Genomic DNA, 10504 nt, shown 5'->3' on the forward strand with positions numbered 1-10504 from the left:
ATTGGGTAAGTACATTGTTGTGATGTTATTTTTGTTATCAACGTAGTATTTACAGGGCAAAGTGACGTTCTGACCCACCACTCCTCTCAGTGGAGAGCCTGATACTGCAGGACCTGCAGACAAAGATACAACTGTAATTGAAATGAGGATAGGCTGCAATTCAGTGTAATGGGGCCTGCCTTACCTCTCAGTCACAACACCATTCCAATAAGCTTGCCACGTATTTCCATTTCAGGTGGGTCTATTGATGTGTGTGCTCCCCGCCGAGCCCCCAAATCAGGGTGAAGGTGACAGCAGGACACACATCAAAGCCATGGTGCATTTGCCCATGATGTGGTTCTGTCCAAGCACAGGAAGCACTCATGTGCCCAGCCTCACCCTCCTGACCATGGCCAGGACAATGCAGGGAGAGAGAGAACAGTTATTTGATCTGTCCAGCTTACAGATGGTTGATTCTCTCAGCAGCTGTGCGCAGCTCCCTGACCTAACCAGAGTTCAGTGGTCAGGGCCCAGAACAGTTTGGGAAGCATGCAAAGACACACATGTCTGCACTGATGTTGGTGTCGCTTGTTTCTGGGGGAAGCTATCCTGACCAATCCTCCTGACAGTGGCTCTCAAACTTCTCCATGCTAATGGAAGAGGCACAGTGTGTTATGACCCCAAAGGGTCCATTGATGGTTCTTACAGGCACTTTCTGCAGGACATCCTAAGACAGCGATGACAATCACCACCACAGCTATTATATGATTTTTGTCTGTATGCAGCTCTCCAGACCAGACCCCTCATAACTGATTACTCACAGTATGAGCCTCACCTGTATCTTTGCAAGACTTGTTCCTGCAGTACCTGGAACTGTTAATTCATGCCCTGTAGTTCTTGTGTGGATCTGGCTAGGTTCTAGTCAATCCATGACCTTCATCCATTTTTCTGTCCTTGCTGGGCATTATAGATGCTGTGAAATCCCCCACTGACCCAGTAGCCCGGTCGTATTCTTTGGAAAAAATGCCCTTAGGCAGCAATTCTTTTAGAATGATGATTATTCTAGCACTCCACCTCCTCATAGATCTCACAGCTGCCTTATTCATATCAATGCAGGTTTAGAAAACTTTATTTTGTATTATTATGCTGGAGGATGGTGTTTGCTGCCAGCAAGCATCTCTGATCTATGCACAACCACAGACTTCAATGCAGAGGATGGGCCTGCTAGCCACCTTTCATTCAGCCTAACTTGGGGAGCAATTGAATGCCGCTTAGTTTAGTGACAGCTAAAACCATAGAAGTCAACATGCAACGCATGGAGCAGCGTGGGAAGGCTGGCGTATAAGCTGCACCATGCTAGCGCAGAGGTTTCCCTGAGACTGACAGCAAAATTCAGGGGGCAGGACATGGATTTGATTGCACCTGTGGCTACGTCTACACTACGGGGGGGGAAGGGGGGGGGGGAATCGATTTCAGCTACGCAAATTCAGCTACGGGAATAGCATAGCTGAATTCGACGTATCTGATCCGACTTACCCCGCTGAGGACGGCGGCAAATTGACCGCCGCGGCTCCCCCATGGACGGCGCTTACTCCTACATGGGCTGGTGGAGTACGCGCGTCGATTCAGGTATCGATTATCGCGTCCCGATGAGACACAATAAATGGATCCCCGAGAGATCGATTTTCTACTGACGATCCGGAGGGGTAGTGAAGACCAGCCCTGTGTGTGTCTGCAGATGAAAGGTACAACAAAGCAGGGAGAAACCCAGAGCAGCATTGTAAGAGTGTAGTGGGGCTCTAGGAAGAAGCCAAGAGAACTTCTTTTGGGAACAGGAATAGCAAGAGGCAGACTTGGATTTCCTGAACAAGGACATTGCCTCCTGTTTATTCGTACTGTGTTCGGGTTAACAGGACTTTGTACATTTTTCATTAACAGGGATTCACCACAGAAATACCTATCATTTTCTCCTCCTAACAACCAATCCCAGTAAGGCCCTGAATATTGACAAATAAAAAGGAAACTGAATTCACAGGAAAACATAACTACACTACATCAAATAATATGAAGGAGACCGGCACTGGCTCCAAAACAATGGCAGAATATTTTTGATAGTTCTCTGCCTATTTCCCCCTTTTGCTTAGCTGCATTGCACAGATATCAAAAAAGTGATTATCCTAATATGTACTGCAGAATGCAAGAGGAAAAGGAGACAGGGCTAGAGAGTTCTTAGGAGAAAAATCAGTATTTATTAATCAATTCCCTAGTTTTTATCATTTAAATTACCCCCAAACATACCTCAAATTATTACTTTTTTGATCAAATATAATTTTGGCTACTTCCATGTGGTGGAACATAGATTAATAATCTGCTGCAAAAATACTGTGACTAATCATCCAGGTAGGTCTATAGGTCACCAAAAAATATTGGAAAACTCCACCTGCTAAACTGCTGTAGCCTAAAGGGAGATGCAGTATGTTATTAAACAAACACTCAAGTAATGGGTAAGGTGACTGGCCTACTGGACAACTTCACAGGACCAGTGCATCTTTCCCTTCAACAGGGTACAAGGAGTGCAGTATTTCCAGAATGCATTTTTAAATGTGTTTGAGCCCAAGACTTTAAAAGGTATTTATCAAGAATGGGCAGTAAACATTGCAAACCATCCCATAAATCTGTTGACCCTAACCATCAATACTGTTTGATGCCCATATAAAGATCTGATAGCGTATTAGGTGATCCTAGGAGTGGTGTTATATTTTTAGAAACATTAGGACTCAGGTAGAGTAACTGCAAATGTTTCCAATTAGCACTTTAGAAGGCACATCATTAAAAAGGTTAAATTACACAGCATAAGCTGAAAGCCATCTTGACCTCAGATAAGAACAGTAGTTTTCAGTTATTGCTCAATTGTTTCATTTTGTACAGTCAAATGTGGCTAGGTGGCCAGAGTTTGAAAGATTTTTCGATAGGACTTAAACACGTATCCTGCTTAGGAGGTGCTTTTGAAATTCCTACTAGCTGCCTGTCTGGATCTTTATGCACCTGAATACCTTTGTAAAGCTGGCCCAAGGTTTACTTTTTTCATTCTTCTGGTGGAATCTTGATGGGAAATGCTACTTTCTTCTAATCTCTCCTCAAAGGGTCAGTAGTGACTATATAAAATGTCTGTTACTAGATGAGACGCTTTATTGTATGATCTTAAAATTACACACATCACTTTTTATCCCTCAAAAATTTCAGTAATCATGTTACATGACTGTGTACTAGATTTCTTAGAATTAAATTAAATCTTGACCACAGATTTAAATTAACAAAACATATTTCTGAACCACCCATCTTAACGTTTTCTTAGCTAAGGAGTTAGAGTAGTGCAAAATTGTTATTTACAGCTTCCTTGAAACCACTAAGCACAGACAACCTTTGAAACCCAAAAGAGGTATTGGGCACTTTAATAAATGAGCAAGTATGATGAGACCTACGCCATTTGGTTTTGAACCTTAAATGTCAAAGTTCAGGATCTAGTCATTCTTGGTAGCTATGACCAAACACTTCCAGACCTCTCTAATCAGGGTTAAGAACTAAATAAAGAGCTTACCCAGATATTCATTTTATACAGAAAGCACAGGTTAATAGACTCGTCAGTTGAATGACCTTTATTTCAACACTACCTGCTACAAATTTATTAAAAGCATTGTTTAATTTCAGCAACTGTCCACAAGATAAAGCTCGCCATGGTGACTGGGGACTCTACTGGCAGAGGCAACAGAGGTGGGCATGGGCCTCAACTCACTACAGCCATTGAGGCACTTCATCACTGCTAGCAGTGTACTTTTGTGATTGAAGTGTGTGATCCTTCTCCTACTGAACTTAGTGTCAACATTTCTCATTGACTCCAATGGGAGGAGGATCATGGTTGAAGGTCTTCATTTTACAACAGTGTCAACCTAGGAAGTTTTTGCATCCACTAGAATTTGCACCAAAAAATATATTATGTACAACGCCATTGAAATGACTTGAATCCGTCATTAAGCCCACGATACAGTGGGTGAAATTTTTAAAAACAAAGCATTTAATCAGAGACAAGTCTCAAGGGGTTTTGAAGTCTGAAAAGTCTTTTCATCTGTTTGCAAAGGTAAGTTTTGATTTTAAAACCTTCCTGTTTTTCCTGCCTGCATGTTATTAGAGGATAAGTGGGTAGGAGTAACATGTATGCTTCTCTAGTTTCAGTTGGGAAATAGTACTCAATGATGTTTCATTTCAAAGGGCATGGATATTGCACTGACATTACTCCCTGAAAGTCTATGATGTTTCTAAAAGGAACAAGGGGAAAAAAAATAAAAAAAAGAGTCATGGATATATACTAGTGCACACACGGAATCTAGCATGTGAGAAGGATAAGGGAAGGCTGCAACATTCTGAAAAATAGGTGCACAAAAAGGTTTTTTTTGTTGTTGAACAATTGTACTGTACCGGGGCCTGACTCACCTCTCAGTCACTGAAAGGAATTAGATTAGGTTTCATTCAAAACTGGCTGTAAAGTCTTTGTACAAAAGGGAATTTTTGCTGGGATTAATTTGTTAGTGCTCTCAAGATGAAAATAATGAATACTAAAAAAATATTGGTTAAATCCTCCTGTCTTTACACGGGGCTTGATTCTGTGTCTTGATCCTGGCTAAGAGGGAAGTGGCGAGTGCTCTCACTTCAGGTATTTTCAGTGAATGTACACATTTAATAAAGAGTTAGCATTTAAAGAATATTCCTTGTTATGTTTAAAGGAGTGAGTAACTAGGTATCTCCTGTTTTAAAAGAATTACTGCTCAATTAGTCCTTGGAAAATTTAAATCTATTTTGTTACCAGGACTGTCTCCTGCAGAGTTTATTATAGAGTTACTTATGAGTGTCGTTACTTATGAGTGTCAGGCTACCAAAACTAAATTTTTAAGCCACTAAAGTGAGCATTCTTTTAGAAAATTATATTGACTTTACAAAACTAAAAAGGAGAGAATTAAATTTTGACCTACCAACATTGTCAGTAATAATAATAAACCCATCTTTTACACCAGAATATAGTTTTATAGTTATTTACCATAACATTTTTACAAGGTACCTTTAACTTATTTGAAATTGTCAACTCCAGATTCCCTGCAGAGACTGATCTTTTCTCAATCCCATATTTCATGGAAATTCATAAAATAAGTGCATCTATAAAACCAGCAAATGAGTGATTGAAAATATAATAAAGCCACGGAATAAAGCTTACTTCAACTGACGTGATGCACTTGTTTCAACAAAATAGTATAAGACTTATTCTTTTCTGTTCTGAACAGCACACCATACAAATTGCATCTACAAAATATCAAGCAATGCTTCTGTTTGTTTGGTCACCTTCAAAATCCTTACCTAGGACTACAAAAATAAGACTTCTGGGTTATTTTATATACAGTAAATTCCGTGATTGTTAATTTACATAGACACCAAAAGCAGAAGAAAAATAAATCGAAAAACCCCACACCATATGACCTCTAGCATCAAGTCCACTTCTTTCCTCCAAGAACTTTATACAATTACAAAAGTGTCTTTTCATGTCATTTCATCAATAATGCTACACATAGCAGCATCTTTGTCTAAAACCTGATCTTTCTTGCAGCCAGCGCTCTCTCTCTGTTGTTCATTCTGTCCAATACAACTGTTGCGGTCATCAATTTCCATGGGCTCAGTTTTTAACCTCATCCCTCCCTCTGAATGGGGCAAATCGTCAGGTAAGGAGGCCAGGCAGTTCTGGATCATTTCTACAACTCGCTCTAAATGCTTCTGAAACCTCTCAGCAGTCTCCAAACGCTGACGTTTCTGCACCTCCATCATAACCCTTAGCGTCTCCCTGGCTTGGTGGGGTCGATATTCATTTATAAGATGATGGACATGGACAAAAAGCAGTTTTAAGTCTTCCAGTTTCTCCTCCCGTTTTATGCTGCCTGGGCTCCTTATCAAGATATCCAAGAGGTCCAGAAAGTTTATCAGGATAGACATATTGAGTTTCCTTAGTTCCTTCTTGTGGTCAAACTGCATGGGATGCAATCGTTCAATGCCTTGGCTTTCCAAGGGTCGAATAATGAGATCATCACACTGGAATTGGTTACCAAACATCATGTAGCTGTCTTTCACAGGTGGTGGAGGCTTAGGGGCTAGACCTTTCCGAATATTTTCATCTGTATATTCCTTTATATACTGCATTGGAGGTGGAGGGAGAGCACTCACTTGCTGAGGTTCCCCCATTGTGGTGGATGAAAGTACCTGTGGAATAACCCATAAAAATGTAGGATTAGGCTAGTTATAAATTAGTTTTACAGCATATCTAAATATAGTGCAGCTACCCCTTTCAGCAAATGTGATGTGAGGTCACTGCTAGAAAGATACCACCTGTCCCATCAAGATCTCTTGGCTTTCAATATTAACAGTGATTTCTTTAATAACTTCTTATGCTGGCAACTACAGGAAAATGGACTACTATAAATGCTACAAGATATATTTTTACAACCAGGATTGTTCTTTAGATCCAAATTTAGTATTTACCAACCATGGTAGGGACTGGTCTATCAAAATTACAATCTGAAGTTCTCTGTTTATCCACAGAACAGGTATAGCAACATTAGAAACAGAGCAAGCTTTTCTTCCACTAGTTAATGTACCCTGGTCTCAAAGGGCTTCTTGAGGTGAAAGTAGGGTTCAGGCTTGACACTCATTCAGCGCTTGGGATCTCTGCTCGGCCTGTAGATGAGGGTGCTATGTTTGGTGTTTTTTTGAGAGTCAGACACTTGTCCACTACAAACAAGGCAGAAACCTTCCTAAATTTCACACAGGCCAGTAAGCAGCCATTAGATGTAGGCACTTTCCATCCCTGCCACCTTAAGCCACATCAAAGATAAAAGGCTCCATCATGTTCATTACCAGCCCCCTGACCACACAGCCCCCAGCTTTGAAGGAGTCATTCCAAGGATCAATTTAAGAACAGACACAGCATAACTCCCCTAAAAAGACAAACTTTAAACCCTCCCCTTTATAAGGGATCCCAAATAAGGAAGTATCCCCCACTCTCATCCTTGCAAGTGAGGCTGGGGCACTGAGTCGACAACACGCCACCCTGAAATAGTCTCCCCTGGGCAGTGACAGGCCACCCCCATCCCCAGAGAGCATCCCCAAGCCCTTGTCAGCAGGGAACAAAGTCCCAGCCCAGGGAAGGGTGGTGCAGGGGTTAGGGCATTCGCCTGGCACCAAGGACACCCGGGTGTAATCGCCCACCTCTCCACTCATTTCCTGCCTGACCTGAGGCAAGTCACTGCACCCCTCTCTGTGCCCCTGGCTGCATGCGGGGGAGTGAGGAGGAACCACTAGAGGTTGCGAGCTGCACAGTGCTTCAGGCGCCAGGCCCTGTACATCTTAGGCGCGTCCCAGACACAGCTGTCAGGTACCTGCCTGGGGCCATGGGTGCGTGTGTGGGGAGGGCGGCTGGGCTCTGTGGTGCAGAGGGGAGTGGGCAGGCTTTAGGGTGCCTGGAGGGATCCATGGGGGAGGGGGGGAGCAGGGAGAGAGAGAGAGAAAGGTGGCTGGGCTCTGTGGTGCAAGGGGAAGGGAGGGGCAGGCTCTGTGGTGCCCCGAGGGATGGGGGGGAGGGGGTGGGATCTAGGGTGCCCGGGGGGGGGCAGGCTTTAGGGTGTCCAGGGGGAACGGGGGGGCAAGCTCTGGGGGGCCAGCCCCAGGAGAGCAGGGTCTAGGGTGCCCAGGGTGGTGGGGGTGAGCTCTGTGGTGCTTGGGGGGGGCAGGGGCTTTGAGGTGCCCAGGCAGGAGGGCTGCGTGGTGCTTGTGGGGGCAGGGCTCTGGGGGCCCCAGAGGAGCCAGGGGGGGCAAGCTCTGTAGTGCTTGGGGGGGAGGGGGATCTGGGGGGAGCCGAGTGGGAGGAGGGGGCTCTGGGGGGCCCGAGCGGGGGGGGCTCTAGGGTGCCCGGGGGGGCGGGGATGAGCTCTGTGGCGCTTGGGGGGAGGGGGGTCTGGGGGGGCCCGAGCTGGGGGGACTCTAGGGTGCCCGGGGGGGCGTAGATGAGCTCTGTGGCGCTTGGGGGGGAGGGGGGTCTGGGGGGTCCCGAGCGGGGGGGGACTCTAGGGTGCCCGGGGGGGCGGGGATGAGCTCTGTGGCGCTTGGGGGGGCGGGGCTCTGGGGGGCTCGGGGGGGGCCGAGCGGGGGGGCTCTAGGGTGCCCGGGGGGGCGGGGGGCTCTGTGGCGCTTGGGGGGGAGGTGGCTCTGGGGGGTCCGGGGGGAGCCGAATGGGGGGAGGGGGCTCTGGGGGGCCCGAGCGGGGGGGGGTCTAGGGTGCCCAGGGGGGGCGGGGATGAGCTCTGTGGCGCTTGGGGGGAGATGGCTCTGGGGGCCCCGGGGGGGCGGGGATAAGCTCTGTGGCGCTTGAGAGGGCGGGGCTCTGGGGAGCTCGGGGGGGGCCGAGCGGGGGGGGGCTCTAGGGTGCCCGGGGGTGCGGGGGGGCTCTGTGGCGCTTGGGGGGAGATGGCTCTGGAGGGTCCGGGGGGAGCCGAGTGGGGGGGGACTCTAGGGTGCCCGGGGGGGCGGGGATGAGCTCTGTGGCGCTTGGGGGGGCGGGGCTCTGGGGGGGGCCGAACGGGGGGGCTCTGTGGCGCTTGGGGGGGAGGGGGGGAGGGGGCTCTGGGGGGTCCGGGGGGAGCCGAGTGGGGGGAGGGGGCTCTGGGGGGCCCGAGCGGGGGGGGCTCTAGGGTGCCCGGGGGTGCGGGGGGGCTCTGTGGCGCTTGGGGGGAGATGGCTCTGGAGGGTCCGGGGGGAGCCGAGTGGGGGGGGACTCTAGGGTGCCCGGGGGGGCGGGGATGAGCTCTGTGGCGCTTGGGGGGGAGATGGCTCTGGGGTGCCCGGGGGGGGGGGGCTCTCCACGTGCAGGCCCCTCGGACGCAGCGCTCACCTGGTGCCTCGGCGGCTGCTCCCCTGCCCGGCCCGGCCGCAGAGATGAGCGCGGCCTCCCGCCGGCCCCCACCGCTCCGTCCCGCACTCGCTTCCGGCGACCGCTGCGCCCTCCCTTCTCCCATTGGCTCGCAGGGACCGCCGTGGGGCGGAGACGTCGCCGTTTGATTGGCTCTTCCCAACGCCAGTAACAGACGTGCCCCGCCCCTTTGCCGAGGCAGCGCGGAGCATGCTGGGAGTGGATGCCCGCGGGGGAGGGACGGAGGGAGCTGTGCTTGGCGCGCATGCGCACGGGGTGTATGGCTTAGTATCCCTCTCTGGGGCCATCTCCACAGGGCAAAGGGCAGAGTCACAAGGGGGGGGGGGAGGGATTTGTGTGACTAGCCCTCCCTCCAACCCTGCCCCCCATTGCACCCCCAAAGCCCCCCCTTAGTTGCACTTGCACCTCAGGAGCCCTGGCAGCTTCCTACAGCTGGGCACCCTCCTGCTCCTGGCCGGTGGGGGGTGAATGCGTGTGGCCCGCGAGGGGCGCCTGAGCCGAACGCCCCAGTGGTGGGGGGCCGGGAGCTCCCACCCCAGGCCAAAGCAGGTCCCTCCACTTGTTTTCATCTCTGCTCCAGAGTGCGTTGGAGGAGCAGCTGCGACTCCCCCTGCTCCAGACTGCGGCTTGCCCGGAGTCCCAGAGGCCAGGGCCAGCAGGGATAGGGTGACCAGACAGCAAATGTGAAAAATTGGGACAGGGGGTGGGGGAGTAATAGGAGCCTATATAAGAAAAAGACCCCAAAATCGGGACTGTCCCTATAAAATCGGGACATCTGGTCACCCTAAGCAGCGACCAGATCATTTGGTGAGAACTGCCCCCAAAGAATTCCTAAGCCAGATCTTGTAGGAAAAACATCCAGTTTTGATTGTAAAATGGTCAGTGATGGACCCCCAGCAAATTGTTCCACTGGTTCATTATTTTCACCTAGGGTTCCCAATTTGGGTTGGATGAAACCTGGAGGTTTCATCACATGACATAATCTTTAATTAAAGGTTAATCTTTAGTTCCTGGAGAGCCCAGGACAATCCTACAGGCTTGGCGACCCTACTCTTGCCATTAAAAATGTACACCTTATTTCCAGTCTGAATTTAGCTAGCTTCAACTCCCAGCCATTGGATTGTGTTAGACCTTTCTCTGCCAGATGGAAGAGCCCATTATTAAATATTTGTTCCCCATGCAGATATTTATAAACTGTAATCGAGCCACCCCTAAACTTTCATGGATTCCATTCCATTGTGGTAGAATCTGTTCTGCAGGACCGCTATGGGTATGTCTACACTACAATGAAATATCCCTGGCTGGCTCGTGTTGGGCTCACGGCTCAGGCCGCAGGGCGATAAAATTGTAATATAGACATTTGGGCCCACCCTCCCCCCTCATGGTGTTCCAGAGCCCAGGCTCCAGCCCAAGCCTGAACATCTACTGTGCAGTTTTATTGCCCCGCAGCCCAAGCCCCAGGAACCTGAATCCGCTGACGTGGCCAGCCATGGGTCAGCTGTTTTATTG

General features: G+C 49.0%; 1 protein-coding gene across 1 annotated transcript; it reads right to left on the reverse strand.

Moving 5' to 3' along the window:
- Nucleotides 1–3150: 3150 nt before the first annotated feature.
- MED7 (mediator complex subunit 7) lies at nucleotides 3151–9109 on the reverse strand. The gene is made up of 2 exons (XM_005300008.4): nucleotides 8957–9109; nucleotides 3151–6273 (listed from the first exon to the last, which is right to left on the reverse strand). The coding sequence occupies exon 2, from the start codon at nucleotides 6253–6255 to the stop codon at nucleotides 5563–5565; it is 693 nt and encodes a 230-aa protein (XP_005300065.1). The 5' UTR covers nucleotides 6256–6273; nucleotides 8957–9109; the 3' UTR covers nucleotides 3151–5562.
- Between the last annotated feature and the right edge of the window lie 1395 nt (nucleotides 9110–10504).

The sequence above is a fragment of the Chrysemys picta genome, chromosome 8, assembly GCF_011386835.1.
Source record: "Chrysemys picta bellii isolate R12L10 chromosome 8, ASM1138683v2, whole genome shotgun sequence".
In the NCBI taxonomy this organism is placed as follows: Eukaryota; Metazoa; Chordata; order Testudines; family Emydidae; genus Chrysemys; species Chrysemys picta.

Coding starts and splice junctions, on each gene's coding strand:
- MED7 (XM_005300008.4), bottom strand. CDS start 6,255: ATGGGGGAACCTCAGCAAGTGAGTGCTCTCCCTCCACCTCCAATGCAG.